The sequence below is a fragment of the Mobula birostris genome, chromosome 6 (assembly GCF_030028105.1).
Source record: "Mobula birostris isolate sMobBir1 chromosome 6, sMobBir1.hap1, whole genome shotgun sequence".
NCBI classification, from domain to species: Eukaryota; Metazoa; Chordata; class Chondrichthyes; order Myliobatiformes; family Myliobatidae; genus Mobula; species Mobula birostris.
The window spans coordinates 147043680-147068697 of NC_092375.1; the positions used below are offsets into that span (position 1 = coordinate 147043680).

Sequence of the window (25018 nt, forward strand, 5' to 3'; positions counted from 1 at the left end):
CTCTTGAATGGAGACTTAGCTGAATCTTCAGATATACTGTGTTTTGTTTGGCAGCTTATGACTTTGCAATGCATTTATTAATTACCTGCAATTTAGCGTGAGAATAGCAGAGGCAATTAGCACTTACCATTATAATAGAGGGAACCTATCAGCAACAACTAAAGGTTCAGAAGCTACTGTCGGCAACTCTCTGCCCCCCACAGAGTCCACGCCATTTTATAGCCTCCAGTCAAAGAGCAGGAGAACATTGTACTGACATGAATCTCAAGAACTGGTAAACCATTCTCCCTGTTTTTAAAGCAGAAACTGAAAATGTTACACAAGGTGTCGTGGGGGATATATGAACTTCTAATGGTGTTATTAAACCATTTTCATTGCATAATACACATCCTAGAAAAGTAGTTTTGCATTTGTGGATTGACATTTTCTGAGATAAATATTTCAAACCTCCATATCTTATTGCATTAAAGTCTGTGATATTTCAACTGCCAATGTCATGTATATGTTCCCATTCGTTATTTCCACTTTGCTAAACTATTTTAAAAGTTATTTAAAAGTTGTAAATTTTGCTCACAGCTTGCCACATGTTAGTCTGATTTACTGGTCATCCTCAGAGCCATAGAACACTACAGCACAGAAACAGGCCCTTCAACCCATCTAGTCCTTGCCAAACTAATAATCTGCCTAGTCCCATTGACGTGCAACCAGACCAAAGCCCTCCAGACCTCTCCAATATACCCATCCAAATTTCTCTTAAATCAAACCCACGTCCATCCCTTCCGTGAGCAGCTCATTCAACACTCTCACCACCCTCTGGTTGAAGAAGTTCCTCACATTCCACATTTCACCCTTTGCCCATGATATCTAGTTCTAGACTCACCCAACTGCAGTGGAGAAAGCCTGCTTGAATTTACCCATATCTATACGCCTCACAATTTGGAATACCTCTCTCAAGTCTCCCCTCCTTCTCCTATGCTCTAGGGAATAAAGTGCTAAATTATTCAACCTTCCCTTATGACTCAGGTCCTTAAGTCTCAGGAACATTCTTGTAAGTTTTCTCTGCACTCTTTCAATCTTATTTACATCTTCCCTCTAGGTGGATGCCCAAAACTGGACACAATGCTCCAAATTAAGCCTCAGCAACATCGCATACAACTTCAACATAACGTCCCAACTCCTGTACTCAACACTTTGATCTGTGAAGGCTAACAAGCCAAAAGCTTTCTTTACAACCCTATCTACCTGTGATGCCACTTTCAAGGAATTATGGACCTCTATTCCAAGATCCCTCTGTACTACCTCATTCCTTAGTGCCCTGTCACTCACTGTGTAAGACCTACCTTGGCTGGCCTTCCCAAAGTATACCACCTCACACTTGTCTGTATTAAATTCCATTTGCCATTTCTCAGCTCATTTTCCCAGCTGGTCCAGAACTCACTACATGCTTTGATAGTCTTCTTTGCTGTCCACTACATCCTAATCTTGAAGTCATCTTCAAATTTGCTGATCCAGTTTCCTACATTATCATCAAGATCATTGATAATAGATGACAAATAACAACAGACTCAACACCGATTCCTGCAGTACAACAGTAATCACGAGCCTCCAATCACAGGCAACCATTTACGATTCTCTGGCTTCTCACGCAGAGCCAATGTCTAATCCAATTTACTACTTCTTCTTGAGTGCTAAGCGACTGAACCTTCTTAAAGAACCTCCTATGCAGGACCTTGTCAAAGGCCTTGCTAGAGAGAACATCCACTGCCTTGCCTTCATCAACTTTCCTGGTAACTTCCCTGAAAAACTGTGTAAGATTGGTTAGAGGTGACCTACCACACATAAAGCTATGTTGGCTACCCCTAATCAGTCCCTGCCTATCCAAACAAGACCACGAGAAATAGAAGCAGAATTAGGCCATTTGGCCCATCAAGTCTGCTCCACTTCACTAAACTACTTTTACTTGTATATCTGATCCCTTAGCATACCTTCCAATAACTTTCCCACTACTGATGTCAGGCTCACCAGCCTATAATTTCCTGTTTTATTCTTAGAGTCTTTCTTAAACAACAGAAGAACATTAGCTACCCTCCAATCCTCTGGCATCTCACCCGTGGCTAAGGATGTTTTAAATATCTCTGTTAGGCCCCTTCTTGATGACGCCATGAGCAGGCGCTTGTTGGCAATCGTGTCAGGAAAGGTGAAATCCTTACCACAGAGAATGCCAGATCTTTGTGGGACAAGTTTCTTCGAGACCAGTGCCAAGTGCCATCACTTCAACACTGACCACAAAATCCTGGCCAATATAAAACTGTCTGCTGCAGCTGGATATTCATTCAATCGTGAACTTCAACATTATTCTATTATAAGCACAATGTACCCATAATTTAGATGCTGTGACGCACTTCGTTTTCACACAGCAGTTCTCCCTCATCTGGTTATTCACTGTACACAGACGATGCTTTTGAATTGAGTCTATAATCAAATATGTTTTTCCCCTTTTCTAAAGTTAAATACAAAGAGACTGGCACTATGCCACTATAAACAGCAATAAAACATTGCAGTATGTTTATTTTATATCATGTAATATTACACATATTAGTGTAACTGTTTCCATAATTAGCAGTCTGGTACTCTTTTTCCCTTCCATCTTTTCCTCCCTTTTGAGAACATTAAATCGCTATTAGGTTACCATTGCTTGCCATCAAATACCCTCTGGCATCTAAGCAAAGGCTAACATTTATGCTCGAGCTTTCTGAACAAATGCACAATCTGTTGAACTAAGGGGACAGTTTAAGCTGGGGCGATCCTATTGATGAACAGAGGGGCATGTAACAGGGTGTTTAGACGTTGTCTGGGAGCAGAACTTCATTGACTTTCCCCTTCCTAACCCAGGAAGCTATTGGTCTCCTGGCTGAAATAGGCCAATTTAACTCTGATCTTGGATTGAACTGTGGATTTTCCTGACCAGAGAGGCTCAACTACCAAATTAAAAAATCTCTAAACCAGTGAGGGACTTCTGTAAGAATATTACAAGCCCTCTTGCAGGACTTCTGATCTATACCTGATGAAGGGTCACGTCATGATGCCAGATGCAGCCAGTTTTTGCTGGGTTCCATTGCTGTTCTATGTCCCATTAAGTGAGTATTCATCCTGCCTCTCCTAGTCTCTGTGTCTATGGATCCATGCGTGGTGGGTGTCATTTCGCCACAGAAGCAGATGACATTGTGTGCTGACCTCTTGTACTAAGAGCTCGCCTGGCAAGCATGGCTGGTGCCCTGCAGGCAATATGACTGGCATCAATTGTGAAAGGATGTCGCTATGCAGCAATCTATAGATACATAAAAGCTAGAAGGAAAGGATGAATGTTCACTTCAGTGATGTGTCTGTACAATAGTGATGCATTGAGGGTACCATGCAGTCTGCTGAATCACAACTGAAATTAAATATTGCAATTATTTTTGCTTTAGTCCACCCATTTATATCAATATACGGAAGATAAGAAGATAACTTCCTCTATAGTACAGAGTAAGAAAGCTGACATGAACTTGCATATTGGTCCAGAAACCATTTACGTTCAAAGTTTTGTGCACAGTTCTGACTTGCCACACTGCAGGAATAAAGTAGTAGTATTAGAAAGAATGCCGAAGAGGTTCACCAGGGCGTTGCCTGGAGTGGAGAGCTGTAACTATAAGGAGTGACTGGACAGGCTGGGTTTATTCTCAATGGAATGAAGGAGGATGAGGAGTGACATTGCAGCGGCTTATAAAATTGTGAGGGGCATGAATAGGGTAGGCAGATCTTTTTCCTGGTGTAGGGAGTTTAAGACTAGAGGGCAGATGTTTAAGGAGAAGAGCAGAAATTTAGAGGAGACTTGAGTGGTAGGCTTGTCACACAATGGCTGGTAAATATCTGGAACGAGCTGCTGGAGGAGGTGCCCGAGGCAGATACAGTTTCAATGTTTGAAAGACAAGTACTTGGACTGGAAAAGAGTAGAGGGATACAGACCTAATGTTACAAATGGGATTAGATGGGCATCATGGATGATATGGACAAGCTGGGCCAAAGCCCCCATTGTACAATGCTGTGGCCCTAAAGAGTGCTCAGTTACGCCAGAGTGTCTTTCTCAAGTAACATCATTAATAACATTATCTGGTCTCTCATCTCTATGATTTTTGTGGGATTTTGCCATCCTAAATTACAAGCAAAATAGCCTACATTATAGTATCTGGACTCAAGGCCTCACTATACATATTGAAAGAAGTGATAAACTAGTGTTTTTTTATATACCAAACTATGGTATTACTACAAATCACAATGTTTAAGCTCCATTTCATCATATTGTGCATCATTAGCCTAGTGAAGATGATAATTGCATTGCGTTAATTATGCATGCTTGAGAAGGTTGTATCCTTTCTTGCTATACTGTGCTTGGTTGAAAGGTTAGTTCTCTTAAATCATAGCTCTTAAATCTCAATTTTGTCTCAGTCTGTAATGAGTTGCTGACTATTATGCAGCAATGACCTTTACAGTTTAAAGTGCTTCAACAAATAGAAAATATGTTCTTGAAAGCTTTCTGCACAGAATATTTTGAAATGCCTTAATGTTGCATCTCTGTTAAATATTCTCCAGGAAAGCATTTATATTCAAATTGTTCTTGGATCAGAATTCCTGTTTCCTTTATACACCAGCATTCCAACAGAAACAAATTTAGAACAGCTTATCAGCTTCTAAACATCACTATTTTATATATATAGTCCTTTGGCTGCTGACAACAAAACCGACAAAATTGGTGTTAACAGCACCTTGTCTTAACTAGTTTCTGAACAGGGACATCTCCTGACAGCAGAACACCAACACTGCTCCTTTCACTGTGTTAATGTTGCACTAGCTGCCAAATAATTGGAAATACTTATTAGGGCAAGTTCCAAGCAGCGGCTACTAGAACTGATTAAATAATCAGTGGTGGAATTATGCTTAACATGCCCTGGCAGGCAGAAGGGCATTCCTAGAGAGCTGGGAACAAATTGCCTACTTAATCTTTTAGTTGAGAAATGGAGAGTAGTCAAGTTCTCTGATAGCCACAGATGAAGTAGAAAACCTTTTCAAAAATGGCTTACAAAACGGGAAGAATATGAAAAATGTTACTGACACAATATGTTTGATTTAAAATTACACAAATCATTTCCTAGTGAATTGTTTATGGCTGTTAATGCATGTCCACATTCTTGCACTGCATTTAGAAATGGATGTCCCTATGCCAAAAGCACTGTGCGAAGCGTAACAATTACAGTCCATTCTGGGCTTGGCAGATTTCCTGTTGAACTTGGACTAAAAACAAACTGCTGGAAGAACTTGGAGGGTCAGGCAGCACCTCTGGATGCTGCTTTATCCAAAGGTGAAAGTATAATTATTATCCAAGTGCATATTGATTTGTTTTCTTGTGGGCGTACTCAATAATCTAATAACCATAAAAGAATCAATGAAAGACCGCACCCAACAGGGCGAACAACCAGTGTGCAAAAGACAACAAACGGAGCAAACACAAAGTTTAAAAAAAAAGAAATAATAGTTATAAATAAATAAGCAATGAATATTGAGAACAAGAGATGAAGGGTCCTTGAAAGTGAGTCCATAGGTTGTAGGAACAGTTCATTGATGGAATAAGTGAAGTTGAGAGAAGTTATGAAGTTTTCCCCTCTGGTTCAAGAGCCTGATGGCTGAGGGGGTAATAACTGTTCCTGAACCTGGTGGTGTGAGTCCTGAGGCTCCTGTACTACCTTCCTGATGGCAGCAGCGAGAAGAGAGCATGGCCTGAGTGGTGGAGGAGTACCTGATGATGGATGCTGCTTTCCTGCGACAGCGCTCTGTGTAGAGGTGTTCAATGGTGGAGAGGGTTTTCCCCATGATACACTGTATCCACCCATGATACGCTATATCCACTACTTTTTGTAGGATTTTCAGTTCAAGGGCATTGGTGTTTCCATACCAGGCTATAATGGAGCCAGTCAGTATGCTCTACACCACACAACTATAGAAGTTTGTCAAAGTTTTAGATGTCATACCGAATCTTAGCTAACTCCTAAGGAAGTGGAGACACTGCCATGCATTCTTCTTCATTGGACTTGCATGCTGGGCCCAGAAATTATAACACCGAGGTTCACCCTCCCCACCTCTGATCCTTCGATGAGGGCTGGCTCATGGCCCTCGGGTTTCCTCCTCCTGAAGTCAATAATCAGCTCTTTGGTCTTGCTGATACTGAGTAAGAGGTTGTTATTGTGTCACCACTCAACCAGATTTTTAGTCTCCCTCTGATTTAGTCTCCCTCTACCTTTGATTTGGCCAGTGACTGTGGTGTCATCAGCAAACTTAAGTATGGCATTGGAGCTGTGCTTAGCCACACAGCATAAAACAAGTAGAGTGGAGGTCTAAGCACCCAGCCTTGTAGTGCACCTGTATTGATGGTGTTTGTGGAGGAGATGTTGTTGCCACTCCAAACTGACTGGGGTTTGCAAGTGAGGAAATCGAGGATCCAATTGTACTGGGAGGTATTGAGGCCTAGGTCTTATTATTGATTAGTTTTGAGGGGATGATAGTATTGAATGACGAGCTCTAGTCATTAAAGAGCATCCTGGTGTATGCATTTTCCAGCACTGAGCTCTTCCGGCAGTTCAGTTAATGCTCCACATTCCATCATCATCTCTTGTGCCCCAGTCCTTGTTGAACTTTCTTTGCTGATCAGTAGTATCACAATGGTTGATGTTTATCCCACCTTTCAACAAAATCAGTCATGTACTGTCAAGAAGGAAATGATTATACTTTTTGTTTGGCTTCAGGTGACACTGCACAATCCTGTAAGTACTTCTACAATACTGATGCTAGCTGAAAAGTGAAAGGAGAGAGAGGAAGCATCACTTTCCCTTGAAAAGAACAGCTCTCAGCAGTCAGTACATAAGTCTCTAAAGTAGAATCAGGTCCTGGTTGTTCGAACATTAATTTTTTTTTGTGTGGTGCTGATTGTAAGGAATATGTATATATTTCAAAAATTAGCATTGAAAAGTCAGTATGCTATTAGTTTTAAAAGGAGACAAAACATTAAATCATCTTATTCAACCACTGGAATGTTAAATGTGAAACCACCTCTAGAAATATTTCAACAATCGCAGCTACCTGCTACCTTTAAAAACTGAGTTTGCTTGGAACTAAACAGGCAAAGTAAAACAGCCGATAAACTTTACATAAAGCCATCAAGTGCGGATGAATAATCCGTAATTTCACAATGTTCAAAAACAATAGCCCATGTCTTTCCTTATCTTAGAAATCAAAGTATTGTTCCCTGGTAGTCTGTCCTTGAGTCATGTAAATCAAGTTTAATCTACAGCCTTCGAATCACAATTCTAACTGTAGTAAGTGTATTACAATTTTCCAGCACATAAGCAAAGGTAGATCTTAAAGGAACTATTTTATAATTCCTAATGAATCTGTTTTGTTTTGAGAAATAACATCCACCAGTAAAATAATCCAGTGTGCCTTATTCAGTTTGTTATGTTCAGGTTTGGACTTAAAGAGGTTTACTATGTTGCCAAGTAGCAAGTCTGATGATTGAGGAAGTTTTAGCATCAACAAGAAGTGACCACAAAATTATGAGAGGGAAAAGGTAGAATATGAGAATGAAGTAGAAAAAAAAATTGTGAACATTGATTTGGAGCTTCTACAATCAGTAGTGAACTAAATACGAATTTCTTCTGGAAGCAAAAGTAATCCCTTTAAAGGTCATTCCTTTCAAAATTTTGCTTTGAGAAGACCAAAAGCAACATGCAATGGTATAACTCAGCAATATCTCAAATCAACGAACCAAGTTAAAGTTCTGAAGTCCTGCCACATCTGATCATGCCTTCTGGTTTAAGATGATGCTGGTGAAATGCAGTGAAAAATTGCTGGCAGCAAACAAAACAAAAAATTACTGTATTAATCTCAGAAATGATCACTGCAATCAATAGCCTGTAACTTCCCTTTCGGAGTTGAGCTCTTGAACCACCTGTACGAGCTGGCACTTTTGTGCTGCAAACTGAGGTCTTGAAGGGAGCAGGGTGGTGTGGTGTGATGGGTATGGGCCAAATTGAGGCAGCAGGATCCGGACCCGAGAGAGTATCAAAGTGGCAGGGCCCATGTCCGAGAGCGAGGAGGGACCCGAGGTATGGCCAATTTAAGCGCCAGGCCTAACTGAAAAGATCAGGGTGTTGGGGCTGAAGGATAGGATCAGGCCGGTGATCAGCTTGCTGCTCCGTAAAGTTTACTCGTCTCTACGCTGAACTGAGGCTGTGGCCTGCAACTGACGGGCTCCTGGATCGACTGCAGTGGTGACTGACTTTGTGGCTGTGGACTCACTTTTGTGAACTTGATTTCTAACTGTTACTTGCTTACTTTTATTGTTTGCACAATTCGTTTTTCTCTGCACATTGGGTATTTGATGGGTTTTTTTTAATGGGTTGTACTGGGTTTCTTTGTTTTGTGGCTACCTGTCAGGAGATGAATCTCAAGATTGTATATAGTATATATACTTTGATAGTAAATGTACTCTGAACTTCGAACTTTGAAGGTGAAAACAATGAAAGCAGCAAGCTCCAAAAATATTTCCATTCTAAATGAGACCCCCCCCCCTTCCCCACTCTGATCTTTCACCTCTTCTCACCTACCTGTCACTTCCCCCCTGGGTCCCTTCCTCCTTCCCTCTTCTCCTGTGGTCCACTATCCTCACCTGTCAGATTCTCTCTTCTCCAAGCCTTGACCTTTCCCACCCACCTGGCTGCACCTGTCACCTTCCAGCTAGTCTCCTTCCCCTACCCCCACCTCTTTACTCTGATGTCTTCTCCCTTCGTTCTCAGTCCTGAAGAAGAGTCTCGGCCCAAAATGTTGAATGTGTATCTATTTCCATAGATGCTGCCTGTTATAGTGAGAGGGACAGAGGGAGAAAAAGGAGAGAGAGAAAAAGAATGTGTGTATATAAATAAATAACATTGATTTCTCAAACTTCCGCTAATGCCTCACCTCCCCCTTGTACCCCATCCATTATTTATTTATATACACACATTCTTTTTTTCTCTCTCTCCTTTTTTTCCCTCTGTCCCTCTCACTATACCCCTTGCCCATCCTCTGGGCTTTCCCCCCCCCTCCCCCTTTTCTTTCTCCCCGGGCCTCCTGTCCCATGATCCTCTCATATCCCTTTTGCCAATCACCTGTCCAGCTCTTGGCTCCATCCCTCCCCCTCCTGTCTTCTCCTATCATTTCGGATCTCCCCCTCCCCGTCCCACTTTCAAATCTCTTACTAGCTCTTCCTTCAGTTAGTCCTGACGAAGGGTCTCAGCCTGAAACGTCAACTGTATCTCTTCCTAGAGATGCTGCCTGGCCTGCTGCGTTCACCAGCAACTTTGATGTGTGTTACCATGGAGGGGAGGCTGTTTTCCATGATGTGCTGAGCTACATCCACAACTTCCCGTAGTTTCTTGCAGTCTTGGGTAGAGCAGTTGCCACTCCAAGCTGTGATGCATCTGAATAAGATGTTTTCTATGGTACATCAATAAAACTTAGAGAGGATCTAAGGGGTCATGCCAGATTTCTTTTACCTCCTGAGAAGTTAAAGTGACTTGAACTTCTAATAATATGCATTATTGACCATGATGTCTACACGGTTGCATGAGCACTGGCTACTGATGATATTCATTCCTAGGAACCTGAAGTTGTCAATCGCAGCACCGCTGATGTAGACAGGAGCATGTGCTCCACCCACCTCCCCCCCCTTCCCCCTGAAGTTAATGACCAGCTCTTTTGCTTTGCTAACTTTGATGGAAATGTTGTTGTCATGACAGCATGTAACTAGGTTCTCCATCTCCTTCCTGGACTCAGATTCATCATTATTTGAGATTTGGCCCACCACAGCGATGTTATCTGCAAACATGTAGGTGAAGTTAGAGCATGATCTGGCAACACAGAAGTTATAATGAGCAACTAAAAATGGCTTAGACAAATAATCTGTATCTATATTCATAGTGAAAGTCACACAGAAAACATCAGAAATAGTAAAGCATCCAAGTGTAAGAAAATTCAGGAACTTTAAGTGATTGTAGTTAAAGAAAATTCTTTGGATAACCATAAGAAACATGAACAGAAGTAGAACTATTGGCCCTGCAGAACCACTTTGCCATTCAATACAGTAATGGCTATTCCAATCTTTGCTTCAACACCTCTTAGTTCCCTTGTAGCTGAAATGTCTGTCAATCTCTACAAAGGGTGTTCTGATTGATTCCACTACCACAATTTCTGAAGTGAGTAGAGCTGCTTCCTCACCCGTCCAGCAATCCAGGTTCATTCCTGACCTCCGGTGCTATTTGTGTGGAATTTGCATGTTCTTCCTGGGTTCCCTGCAGTTTCCTCCCACATCCCAAAAGCTTGCCAGCTTAACTGGTCACTGCAGATTATCCCTAGTGTGTAGTTATCTTGGGGAGTTGGTGACCATTTGGGAAGATTAGGTTACAATGTAAATTAGTAGGGGAATGGGGTTGCTGTTCCAAGTTGCTACCTCCTGTGTTGTATGGAAACATATGAAGAATTACAATGACTGGTAACCCTCTAAGAGAAAATCCTCAATTCAAATGGCTGCACCATGATCCTGAAATCATGCCCCAGTCTCATGTTGCCCACGGGGAAAGAATTGTTTCAGCATCCATCCTGTCACCGACCCTCAAGTGGTTAAATAAGATCACTTCTTAGGTTTGTGTACTCCAACGAATGCAGATCCAAACTGCTCAACCTTTCCTCATACGTCAGCCCTTTTAACCCAAGAATTAGTTTAGTGAACTTTCCCTGCAATGCCGCCAATGGAAGTATATTCTTCCCGAAGATTAGAGACTAAAACCCCTCAATTGTCATTGAGGTGGCTACAGAGATGATGGATGCATTAGTGGTGCATTAGCTCCTTGTTCTGAAACAGTCCCAACAAAATCAGCAAAAAACAAATGTAACACCATTATTAATGTAGGGATGGAGGGATAAAGTAGGACACTGTTGATTAATTATCCTAGCATTAGTTCTCAGCAAAATTCTAGAGTCATGGTTTATTTTATGGTCATGATAACTGAACACTTAAGAAGAAAGTCATATGATTAGGAAAAGTCAATATGGTTTTATGGAAGGGAAATTCTGTTTGACACGTGATAAGGTCCTTTGAGATTGTACAGTAACTAGAAGGAGGAGTGTACTATATCTCAATTTTCAAAAGGCATTTGATAAGGGTTCCACACAAGATTACTATGTAAAAAAGGGCTCAAGGTAAGGACCTGGACTGAATAAAGCACTAGTTAGTGAAAACAGAGGGGTAATAGTGTTTATTTCAGGCTGGCAGGCCTGTGATATGCTACAATGATCAGTACTGAATTTAAGCTATTTGCATTGGATGGAAGAGAGTAACATATCCAAGTTCACTAAACTGAGAGCTAGGTAGGAAGTGAGTAGGGAGGAGGTTACAGTGGGATATAAACTGATAAATTAGATAATCTTAAGGGATTGCAGAGTGCAGGAAAACAGGAAGTTACTCACTTTGCTTGGAATAATTTTCAAGCAGAAGGAAATTAGTAAATACTGGTGAAACTAGTAAAAAGGATTTGTGATTGATGTGAGCATTAAGGTTTGGCATGCAATTATGAAAGCAAAATACTATGTTGGCCTTTGTTGTGCAGATGTTGAAATACAAAGCAATAAAAATCTTTGCTACAATTATAAATGGCTTCATTGACACCAAGCATAGAATACTAAACATGATTTAGCAGGAATACACTTGCCATAGAGTAGAGTCATGTGATTCCTTGGATGAAAGGATTGCCCTTTGAGAAAAGATTGAATGAAATTACCCTGTGTAAGAATCAGAATAAAAATTTTTTATCACTGGCATACGTCATGAAGTTTGATGTTCGGTTGCAGCAGTACAGTACAAAACTTTTTAAAAATACTAAAATTTACAATAAAAATAGATAAATATATAAATAGTGCAAAAGAGGATCAATGAGATAGTGTTCATTAGTTCATGGACTGTTCAGAAATCTGATGGTGAAGGGGAAGAAGCTGTTCCTGAAAGTTTGAGTGTGGATCTTCAGGTTCCTGTACCTCCTCCCTGTTGGTAGTAATGAGAAGAGGGTGTGTCCTGAATGGTGACACCATCTTAATGAGATTTGATCCTTTGAGATGTTATCGCCCAGGAACGTGAAGCTATTCACCCTTTCCAATACTCTTCTCTCAATGAGGACTGGTGTGTGTTCTCCCAAATTCCCTTTCCTGAAGTCCACAATCAATTCTTTAGTCTTGTTGATGTTGAAAGTAACCAGTCAAGCTACTTCATTTCTGGTATGCCTCCTTGTCACCATCTGAACATCTGAGATTATGCCAACAACAGTGCTGTCATTGGCAATTGTGCACATGGCATTTGAGAGCTGTGCCTGGCCACACAGTCCTGAAGTTAGAGAGAGTAGAGCAGTGGGCTAAGCATACATCTTTGAGGTGCACCTGTGTTGATTGTCAGCGAGATGGAGGTAGTATTACTGATCCACACTAACTTTGGTTTCCCATTAAGGAAAGCAAGGATGCAGTTGTAAAGGCAGGTACAGAGGCCCATGTTTGAAGGTTTCTGATGAGTACTAACAGGGTTATGATGTTGAATGCTGAGTTGTAATCAATAAAAAACAGCCTGACATAGGTATTGCTGGTGTTCAGGTAGTCCAAAGCTGAGTGGAGAGCAAGTGAGATTGCATCCACTGTAGGACTATTGTGAAAGTAGGCAAATTTCGATGGAATTAACTCTAGCCATGACCAACCTCTCAAAGCACTTCATCACAGTAGATGTGAGTGCTACCGGGCAATAGTCATTGAGGCATTCAATCTGTTTTTCTTCAACACCGGTATGGCAGTGCCCTTTTGAAGGAGGGGGGAAGCTCTGACTGCAGCAGTGAGAGATTGAAGTTCTCTTTGAACTCTGCAGCCAGTTGATCAGCACAGGTTTGAAGTATCCTGCCAGGTACACCATTGGGGCCTGGCACCATGTGAGTGTTCACCCTCTTGAAGGATGTTCAGATGTCAGCTTCTAAGATAGAGGTAACAGGATTGCAAGATGCTGTGGGGACTTGCAGAGCTATAGTTTTGATTTCCTTTTGAAAGCATGCATGAAATGCATTGATCTCATTGGGGAGTGAAGCATCGCGGCCATTTATGCTGTTAGGTATTGCTGTTTAGGAAGTAATGGCATGCAAACCCTGCCACAGCTGTTATACATTTGACAGTGTCTTTCCCTATTTTTACACGGAATTGCCTTTTCAATCTTATGATGGTCTTAGGTTGTACTTGAACTTCTTTTAGGGTTCTAGTTCACCAGTCTTGAAAGTCACAGATCTAGGCCTCAGCAGACTACAAATCTGTTTTTTCCGTGGCTTCTGATTTGAGTAAGTTTGGTATTGTCTTCAAGGCACACACTCATCCACGCAAGTCTTGTCGAAGTCAATGACAGTTGTGGCAGATTCGCTCAGATCCAAAGATGAATTCTTCAATATGGTCCAGTCCTCCGATTGACAGCAGTGCTGTAAACGCTCTCCTGCCTCCCTTGACCATACCTTTGTGGTAGAAGTATGGACAGCTGATTGGAATTGGTAAAGTGCAGGCATGGGATGCCATAGTGGTATAACAGTGATAATGTTTGTGTTGGCTCCTCTGGTTCCACAGGTGATGTGTTAGTGGTAGTTTGCAAGAGACTTCTTCAACCTAGCCTGGTTGAAGTCCCCCTCAATGATCAGGAAGGCATCAGGCTGTTCAGCAGAGTTCAAAAGAGGTGATCATATTGAATACTTCAAAATTCTGCGAGGGATGGAATTCTGGACTACATATGCATAGAGAGAGATTTTTAGTGTACATATCCAAAGTGCAGAGCATTGTCCTCTTATTGTTAGATGCTGGTCTCCACTGGCCTACAATTGAATCCAAAATTGGCTTAGAAATAGGAGACCGGGTGATGGAAGAGGGTTGCATTTGCCTGTGACTTGTGGTGTCACACAAGGAAGAGCACCAGAACCATTGTTGTTTGTAATATTTGTGAATGGCTTAGATGTGAATGTACTGTAGAAAGCAAGAGCAGCAAGTTCGCAGATAACATGAAGATTGGCAGAGTTGTTGATAGTGTGGAAAATGGTCTTAGGCTGCAGAGATATATTGAAATGTTGTTGAAATGGGCTGAAAGATGACAGATGGAGTTTAATCCAGACAAGTGTTGAGTTGATACAGTTTGGGAGTACTTATAAGGCTAGGAAGTACACCATCAATGGTGGGTTCTTAGGGAGTATCGAGGAAAAGAGGTTCCTTGGAGGTTGAGGGAATGTGACTGAGGTTGAGGTATATAAAATGATAAGCAAAATATACCTCAATATGGTACTGTTATTAATTTTTCGAGTGGTAAGTCAAACCTCTGTTCGCTTTCATGTGCGTCATGAGCTTAGGTAATAATTATATTGCTGCGAAACAAAAAAAAATCTACTTTTAAACTTAGAGTAATAAAGTAAATCTTGTATTTTTTAATCTTTTGGATGAAGATTATCAAGCCAAGTCAAGTTTGTTGTCATTTAACTGTCTACACGTATACTGTCACACAAGACATTTCTCTGAACCAGGATGTAAAGCACTTTAGTATACATAACACACAATAACTTATGAAAGTAAGGATGAAATCTACATATGGATCACACATAAATAAACAAACTAAAGTGTATAAAAAGGTACAGAACAGATTAACCAGTAACACTTGGAATGCAACATGGCAGGGTGTTCAGAAGCTTAATGCCTGAGGGAAGAAACTTTCTCATCCGGACCCTTGTTTTTATTCATCGGAGTCTCCAGCCTGATGGTAGAAAGTCAAAGAAGATGCTGGATGGATGGATGAAATCATAATCATTATTAAAGAGCTCTGAAACTTGTAATCATTGATGTATGACAGTATAACAGAGGTGTTGTGTGTCTTCCTTTTGACTTTGGAAGATTATGTTGATCAGTTTCACAAAAGAATGTGATGTTTTATGATTTGTATCTTCCAGTGTGATGGTATTGTCCTTGATCTAAGTAACACGTCACTAGAAGGAATCGCAATCCTCAACATTCCCAGTATGCATGGAGGCTCCAACCTTTGGGGCGAGACAAAGAAGCGAAGGAACTATAACCGTATGAGTAAAAAGGTCCCCGAGAAGCTCTTCTCAACAACGGTGATAGATGTGAAGGAACTGAAATTCTGTGTGCAAGGTAGGAAATCCAGTGTGCCATTTAATTTGTGAGTTTCTATTTCGTGTGAATCTGAGCCATCAGTCAATGTTCACATTTTAGTCACATAAATGTTGCATTGGCACATGATACAAGTATGTTTCAAGCAGTAGATTCTAGATTGTAAAATACACTTTAACTTTCCCAGTACAAGTTGTTTTGATTGATTCTGTTTCTCTGGAGCTCATCCGTGATCTTAAAAAAAAAATCATTTTTTTGTTGGTGCCATTAAATTCATGTATACCAGATACATTTCCAAGTAGCCATTCTCTTTGTGTGAACCCTTTCAATGAATATTCACTACAAGTGGCGTCACTCAATAATTCCACAGCCAATTTCCATATAGCACTTCTATTTGGGGTGGGGGGGGATTTCAATATAAAAATGAGCAAAGGAGGAATATTGTATTTTCATCTTCTTATCCCATGGTGCTGATGTGAACTGTATTTTGCCACTTCTATCAATTGTATCTGTCCAAATGCTTCAGAGATTCACCTTAGCAACAGGAGCATTGCATATGGAGATAAAATATACTGATCAAAGTAAACTGTCTAGTTGCCAGAGTTCTTTGAGCTTTCAGCATACACTTATGGAGCAGATTTGATGGGCCAAATAGCTTAATTCTGCTCCTATATCTTATGGTCTAATGATCTTATTGTGTGTCAATGAACAACTGATAGACAGCAGTGAGTATTTGATTAAAAATATGATGGCAATACCTGTACAGCAAACCTTCCCTCAGCTAGGATCAACAGGAAGGAATTAGTCATTCCTGACAACCCGGAGAGGAGGGGTGGTTAGTTGCTAAGGAGACCGGGGTCAATTAACTTTCATTTGGCAAAAGAGTCAAGTGATACAGAACAAAAGCAGGCAGATGGGGTTGAGGTACAAATCAGTCATAACATAACTGTATGTTGTTGAACAGATGGTTATGGGTGGGTCAATTCCAGAGGCAGATCTAACAATTGTGCAGGAAGACAGTGAAGATCAAGAAGTGACCCTAATAATACCATGTGAGGGATTAACAAAGAATGTTTCTTCTTTGTGAGGCAATCTAAGAAAAAGGTTAAAGTGCCATTTGGGACTGAGATGAGAACCCTTTATCTCAAAGGGCCATGTAGATGAGTAGAATTGAGACTGAATTAATGGATTTTCAGTGCGAGATATAGCAATGGGTTAGGACGGTGACCTTTGTCCCATGTTGATATGGCGACAATGCTGCTAAGTCATTGTTTGCTACTGTAATCCATTACTCTTTGCTTGGCTTGTGGCTAAATGATCTGCAGTAGATTTCTTCATTGAATAGTACAGTATGTTTTATCATATCCCTCAGATTCTGTTCTGGAACAGAGGAGATATTTGATGAAACCAGTGACATATAATCAGAAATGGCATCATGAGCTGGCAAGAATCCTGTCCAGTTACAAAGAGCTGGATGCCAGGTCTGCCCAATAATCCTGAAGCAATAACGTATAGCTCTGCACTGGTTTCAACTGCAGCCCACAATCCCCCACCCCCAGCCACCATCCTGCACCCAGTTTTTCCCAGCACTGAAGTTTAATTCTCACATGGCTTTTGGTTGAAATATCAGGTTTAAATCTCTGTGCCTACAGAGTTCCCTAGGAATAGTTATTACCCTACAACCGTCAAGCTCCTGAACCAGCGTGGATAACTTCTCTCACTGCAGCTCAGAACTGATTCAACAACTTGCAAATGTACTTTCAAGGACTTCCACAACTCATGTTCTCAGTACTATTATTATTTTAAATTTGCACAGTTTGCATTCGTTTTGTGCATTATTTGTTTGTCAGTCTTTGTCTATGTATTGTTTTTTTCATAAATTCTATTGTATTTCTTTATTTTTTTTCTGCAAATGCCAGCAAGAAAGTAAATTTCAAGTTAATATATGGCAGCATATATGTATTTTGATGACAAATTTACTCTCACTTTGAACATATCCTAGCATGAGCCTATGACTCCAGTAGGTGAAAGGAAAAACAAGAGGGTGGAGCGGGAGGGGTGGCTGCTGGGCTGCCGGGCTGCCGGGGGTGACCTTGCTCCATACTTTATGACACCCGCCTGCTTTGATGTGTTGCAATATTATACTCGCCTTTCCTACTGGAGTGACCATTTTCCCTTCAAAGTGTTGAGTACTGAGATTGCAGTGCCTGGAGACACGTTGATCTAGATTGCAGCAACAGTGACATTTCTAATGCACATCTCTAGCGCTGAAGATAATCATAAAATGTTTTGCAGAGACCTGCTCTGAAAATGGACATAAACCAGCAATTTTACATTGTGGGTATCGTGAGTTGCCGGAATGGGTGTAATTTAATCTTATTTGAATACAATGTAAATCAATTAATAGCAACACTCAGTATCATCTTTCATCAACTGTTCCAAAGGTTACCGTGCCAGACATTTATTGCTGTTGAGCCTTTGAAGCTGGGTTCAATCTACCTCAGAAAATAATTGACAAGTGCAAATTATAGGAAAAGTCCACATGCATTTTACTTCATTCTTTATCCAATCTTCTGTACTTCCCACAAAGTTGTGCTTCCTGTCTGGTGCCGATTGTTAAAAATTCAGACCAATAGCGAGGAAACAGTAAAGGTCTAGCTGTACATCAAAGAAAACAGGCACTCAGCTTTATTTGCACTGATACTGACTCCATGAAGATTTTACAACATCTTGAAATGCTGACTAGTTTTTATAATTTGTGTCTTAAAATTCCTATGATATAATGTTTCATTTCAAACATTTAGGATTAATGAATACAAGCATTTAACTTCCAGTATTGTCTGTTGCATTCTCCTGGGAAAAAGTTTCTGTGTGGATGGCAGAAACAAGCTCATGAGAAAATAGCAAGATCATTTTTTCAATAACCTTAACATGTAATTTATCCCAACTGTAGAGCTGAACAAATTTACCTCTTAAGACAACATCTGACTCTTTCTTCAATGAGCTCAGTGTACTAGCCATAAACCACACTCTATGTCTATGACAACAACTTGAAACTGTTGATCTTGTTCTGGTTAAATCAATAAACATCTGCTAGTAACCTAAATTTAGCCTTCAGAATCCTTCACCAGCCAGTTTATTCTTGCTGTTTAGGCATAGCTAAAGGTATTCTTTCAGATCTGCTTTCTGGGGTTATTAGGGCATAACAGCAAGCCAGGCAGCCCAATTCTCCCATCTGTTCAGCTTCATTACAGGAGAGTCACCTTTCCAGGGAATTAAACACAACCGATTGGTTAGTGTAGTTCATCTGCTACCTAACATGATGATGAGGTCATAGTCATGCTCCTTCCCATCATCCCTTTGACCGTAAGGAGTAGAATTGGGTCATTTGGCCCACTGAGTCTGCTCTCCCATTTGATCATGGCTAATTTATTATTCCTCTCAACCACGTTCTCCTTCCTTCTCCCCGTAACTTTTGATGCTCTTACTAATCAAGAACCTTTCCACCTCCACTTTAAATATACCTATTGCTGCAACAAAGATGCTGATCCCTCCTCAGCAAAACCAAGCTCCCACTTCCCACATTGCCATGGTAATCTTCCCTTCCCTCTGTCAATGTCAGTAGCTTCATAAGGCTATATGCTTTGTATTCTTTCTGTAACTATGAATGATTTCAAAGAATTGTTCTTTGCTTATTGTTGGGACTCATGCCTCCCCCACTGCTTCCCTCTAAACTCTATCTACTTGAGGCATCCCTGCAGAGATTATTAATGCATCACAAAAAAATTTGACTTCTCAAGAGTCATGCTCTCCACCACTAGGCAACAAATTTATCAAAAGGTGGTCTGGCATTATTTTGTTCCCATTTTACTTATCTAGCTTCTAAAATAGGCTGATTTGCATTGGACAGCTCACTGTTTACACATAGGAATGAGACATTCGCATTAAACATTTTCTCTTAACCCATAACCGCCACTAATGCATTCCCTGAATTACAGCAAATTCTCATAACACATAATTTCAATCAATGATAACGCTGTCAGAACTGAAATGCTGTTGATCTATCACCAGCCTTACAGATTCCAGCACTCTTGATTTTTGCCTTCTGGTTTGCAAACCCCAGATACTGAAACGGGCACATTTGCAGTGCATTGCACAACTTGGTCGATGCATCGACAATTTTTTTTTACATCTACGCAATGAACAGCTGCAGAGCAGGAGGTGGAGAAGCAAGGTGAAGGGAGAAGACAGACTATGGCTACCCACAAGTTCTCTGTAAAAACTCAACTAACGACTCATTGTGCACCACTGAAAGAATGCCATTCATCAAACACTGAGAGCCACATGCCCTCTTATAAAGGCGGTCATATTAGCTCCTTTAATCCCCAGGTTGCATCATGGTTAATCACAGTAAGAGACAGCAATTCAGAAATGATGGTCAACATCACTTGGCTGAGATCATGTGGTTCTACCTGTCTTCCCGTTTGGATGCTGATGCCTGAAAATGTGCATCACCCTTTCCATAAATAGGCACAGATTAATCGAACACTGGTTATCAAATTAGCTCTGAGAATCTATTAATGTCTGGTTTGCATTGCAGTTGGTTACTGGCATTTTCTTTCCATGTAACAATCTTCCATAGTAATTGTACATGATTTTAATATAATGCGATCTGACCAAACATTTGGTAAAGGTGCATTTGTGTTGTTTCCCTTAAAGATCGATTTCTCCTATTTGCGTATTGAGGTTGATACCACAGATCTGTGAACATCTCTCAAGGCAATAAAGAAAAAGAAAGTTGCAACCAGTTCATATCCAATCATATGTCTTCAGTCATTGTGCTAATACTGTATATAGTTTCTTTACATTGTGTAAATATTTCTCATGTCTGAATTAAAACAAAATCACATTGGGCAATGTAAAACACTTGCTATTTGAAATGCACAAAGGTTTGTCTAGACTTATTATCATCAGAGGAGCCACCTGCAGACTGCCCTGTTCACAGTGTACATCAACACTGTACAAATGCCCAAAGGTGAATGGATGTTTCCAAAGATTTTCTGCATCACTAACATCTCATTGTGATATTAATGCACCAGCAGCAATTTGTAGTGGTATAGCACCTGAAATGTACAAAGGAATGTCACAGAATTGTTATCAAAAAACAGTGAGCTACAGGTGGAAATACCACATTAGAATACCATGAATTTGGTCCAGGTGGATTTTAAGAAACATTTTAAAGGAGGAAATAGAATTTTAGAGAGGTAATTCCAGAGCTTGGCTACTGAGGGGATGGTCGATGAGATTTAGTCATACTTTATTGATCCCGGGGGAAATGTTTCGAAGATGACGAAACACGAAGATGTTTCCTGCTTGACATTGCTGTCTGCTGCACCTCCCTTAAGTCAGCTGTAGGGTCATCAGCTGGGGACAACCATTCACTTCCTTAGCCCTGGTACATCTCCTGGTGGTGGAGCAGTGGCAGGGACATCTCCCTGTCACCCCCTGCAGCTTTCAATGGGATTAGTCAGTTCCCCCAATTTCTGTCCTTCCTCCTCAGCCACAGTCAAAAGTTGCCCTTTTCTGCCTCTTCAGCCAACTCTCTGGTGGCCCTCCTGAGCCTCACTCCAGTCATTGCCATATTCAGAGTAACCTTGTCGTTGATGCACTGATGAAGCCCCGGCATCCTAACTCCACAGGGTAGATGATGGTCCTCCAGCCAGTTTCCTTCCATTCAGCTGCCTGGTCTGAGTACTTCAGCTTCTTCCACTTGTGGGCAGGCTCCAATCCTTCCTCCCATGGGATGGTTAACTCGATGAGGAGGAGTGTCTTGGCGGCCGTGGACCACAGTACTATGTCTGGGAGGAGAGAGACTGAAAATATTTCTCAGGCTGAAAATATTTATGCATTTCTAACTGTAGCAGTATTTTACTTTTCCAGTGTGATTCTGATGAAATAAATACAGTACTGTACAAATTTCTTAGGCACATCTACTTAGGTGCCTAAGACTTTTTCACAGAACTGTAGTAATTTTATTTGTTCCTTTGTATTGCTGCCCACAAAAAAGGCAACTTTCATGATGTATGTGAGTGATGATAGACCTAATTCTGATATGGGTCTCCATAGTGGACTGGGAGTGGGAAGGGGGCAAGGAGAGGGAAATCATGGTTAGGAAAAGGGAAGGGAGAGGAGAGGGAGTGGGAAGCACCAGAGCAACATTCTGTAATGATCAATAAACCAATTGTTTGGAATCAACTGACTTTGCCTCCACCCACTCCACCCCATGTCCCTGGCACTTCTCATCTGCCCACACCCCTTCTGCAGCACTCCACCCTCGCCATTCCCAACATCCTTTGTTTCTGTCAGGTTTACTAACTCACTCTCCGCTCAGTACTATGATTTTAACTCATCACTGTGATTTTTATTTTATAAAGGTAGAGTCTGATTAAAAATATATCAACATAAAGGTGAGAGACAAATGCTCTGATTTGAATCAAGTGCTTTATCATGATGCAGTGCAGGGATTATGGGCGGATAGGATGGTGTAAACTAGGACAAGAGCTGTAGTTTTTGGATGGCATCTTATTTAAAGAGGGTAGAATGAGGGAAGTCAGAAGGGAGTGTGTTGGAGTTGTCCAGTTTCAGGACATGGATGAAGGTTTCAGTAGTAGAAGAGCTGAGGGTGGACAAAGCTGGGTAATGTTATACAGGTAGAAATAGTGATCCTGCTGTCACCGTGTCACCTAGTTCTGAACAGTCAAATTCAGATTCAGACAGCTGGCATGATCACCAGGGAACAGATTAGTGATCCATTTTTCTCACCTATTAGTGAGGAAGAAACATTTGTACATCCAGTAGTGGATGTCAGGTAGATAGTGATTCAATTTTGGTTGAGAGGTGTACGGCTGAGTGCTGTCAGTATACATGTGCTTTCAGGTGATTTTATCGGGAGACAGCAATGGGACAACAGGTAAGTGTGGGCCAGTGACCAATCCACATAGGTGTAACTGTCTGTAAGCAGCGACTAATGAGAGTTTAGGTAAGATGCTCACCAATTTGGAAGGCTATAACATATTCAGCGACCCTGGTGAAGATCAGAAACAGGCTGGTAGTGTGCGAAGACGGAGGGGTTAAGGTTGCTTTTATTTTAAGTGCATTGACGACAGAATTGAAAAGGAAAGGAAAAGAGTGGCATATAGCACAATATTCTGTGCTTTCCTTCATGGCTTCAGTGACCTGTGTTCAGTTCAGACCTCATCTGTCACCTGTGTAACATTTGCACGTCCTCCCCTTGAGTTAGTCCTGACGAAGGGTCTCAGCCCAAAACGTCGACTGTACCTCTTCCTAGAGATGCTGCCTGGCCTGCTGCATTCACCAGCATCTTTGATGTGTGGTGCTCCCCTTGAGTGCATGGGTTTTCCCAGATGTGGCAGTTTCTCCCAGTATCTTAAAGACATGTAAATTGCAAGTTGGTCCATAGTGTACGGAGGTAACAAAATAAATAAGAGTGGTCAGCAAGTGAGAATAAGTGGCAGGCTGCAAGGAAATGAGGAGAAAGAGAATAGGACTGCTGGGGCTAGCAATAGATCTGATGGGCTGAATGGTGGTTATTTTTTCACTTTTACAAAATTACACAGGAAACAGAGCTGCTGACCACTGAACACATCTTTTCTTCCACTCCTCTCTCCTCCTTCCACCAGGATTGCTTTCTAGATGACTCCCTTGTCCTCTTGTCCTGCTCCACAGACCTCCTGGGCCTTATCACTGTAAATGCTACACCTTTCCCTATACCTCCTCCATCACCACCATTCAGGGCCTCAAATAGTTCCTCCAAATCTGGTGGCACAGCACCTACAAATCTGACGAGTCATCCACTGTATCCAGTGCTCCCGGTGCAGCTGAACCCGCCCCCCCACCCCCCCACACACACACACACACACACACACACACATTGGTGAGACCCACCGTAGATCGGGGGACTTCTTCCTTGAGCACCTTCACTCCGTCCTCCACAAAAGGCAGGATTTCCTGGTGGCCACCCATTTCAGCTCAACTTCCCATTCTCATTCCAGCATGTCAGTCCATGGCCTCATCTACGGCCACTCTCAATATGGAGGAGCAACACCTCATCTTCCATCTGGGTAACCTCAGCCTCAGCATGAACATTGATTTCTCTAATTCCAGGAATTTCTCCCCACTCCTCCTCCTTTTTTTCCATTCCTCATTCTGGCACCCCTCTCACCTCTTCTCTTCATCCACCCATCATATCCCTCCGGTGCCCCCCTTCCCTTTCTCATATGGTCCAATGTCCCCTCCTTTCAGATTCCTTCTTCTTTAGCACTTTACCTCCTCCATCTATCACATCCCAGCTTCTCGCTTCATCCCGTCTCCCCCACCCATCCACCTGGTTTCACTTATCACCTGCCAACGTACTCCTTCCCCTCCACCACCTTCTTATTTTGGCTTCTTCCCCCTTCCTTTCCAGTCCTAACGAAGGGTCTCAGCCAAAACTTGATGACTTTATTCCTCCACATAGATGCTGCCTGACCTATTCCAACAGCGTTTTGTGTGTGTGTTTCTCTTGATTTCCAGCAACTGTAGACTCCTCTGTGCTGATGATTCACTGCATAACCAATGAGGGAAGACTGAGACAATGATGCTGAATGGTCTGGTGTAGTGGCTCCATCTTTGGTCCATAATGTACATAGACAGTTGTCCATGATATCACCCAAAGTATGTTTTGGCCAAAGGCAGGGTGCTCTTTTGCTGGCTGCAGTTCATGCGAAACAATATTACTTAACAAACTAAGTGAGGCAGTTTGAGATCAACAGGTTTCCTGCTTTATCCAGACAGAAGTGATAGTGCACAATCTACACTAGATCACAGCTTCTTACAGCATGGGAAACTGTGAATGGCAGATGGCTGTGTCTGTGTGTTAACCTCAGGATTAGTTTTCTTTCAACTGCAGAGTTGTCTGTGGCCACGTGTTACTCAGATCCATGCATTAAAGGAGACCAGTGCTGCAAGGCTCTGAAACAGTGAGTGATTATCTCAGGCGCCATACCTCAACAGGAAATTATGTCTTCCTAGAGGAGAAAATTGGGCAAGGGTAGGAGAAACTCTGCTGGACAAGTAACAGCTGTTTTAACATTGGATTGGCAAAACAGTTGATGTAACTGATCAAACATACGTTATTTGTTAAGCGAGAGTTTAATAGTGGCTTTGCTAGTCTTTTGCTGTTTTTGCATTGCATTCAGTTGTCAGTTAAAGCAAATTCCCCACCTGTACTGAGAAAATTCACATGGATAAGCATTCCAGAATTGTTCCCCATTTACACTCCACTAGAAACAACAGGTCAGATCCATGAGAAGCAGCTGACATCACACACAATAGAGCCACAACCCCTCCTTCCCACCCCACTGCCAGGATCTACAGCATCGCTTATCTCAACTTTTTTTTGTGTGTATTTCAAAGCTGTTATGCAGCCAGCAGGCACAGACTGCAACAAAATGATTCATCCTCACACAAAGGAAGAATTTGAATTTATCACATCCTCAGGGCATCCCATGTGCTTTGCAGCCTCTGAACACTTATTCATGCAGTCAAAAAGGATTCTAATGCTTTGTAGAAAGTCTAGTGATTTCTGACAAGGTCATGGTGATGAAGACCAGTAGGCAAACTTAACTCACTTCTCTTTAAAACCGCCAAAATATGCCTTAACTGT

General features: G+C 41.5%; 1 protein-coding gene across 10 annotated transcripts in view; it reads left to right on the plus strand.

Moving 5' to 3' along the window:
* Positions 1 to 25018, plus strand: part of LOC140199449 (diacylglycerol kinase beta-like) — a 566317-nt gene that overhangs the window by 479457 nt on the left and 61842 nt on the right. For all 10 annotated transcript variants that reach the window (XM_072261555.1, XM_072261557.1, XM_072261558.1 and 7 more), the window contains one exon: positions 15114 to 15315. In XM_072261555.1, the coding sequence (XP_072117656.1) occupies positions 15114 to 15315 (202 nt within the window). The remainder of the gene's footprint in view (positions 1 to 15113; positions 15316 to 25018) is intronic.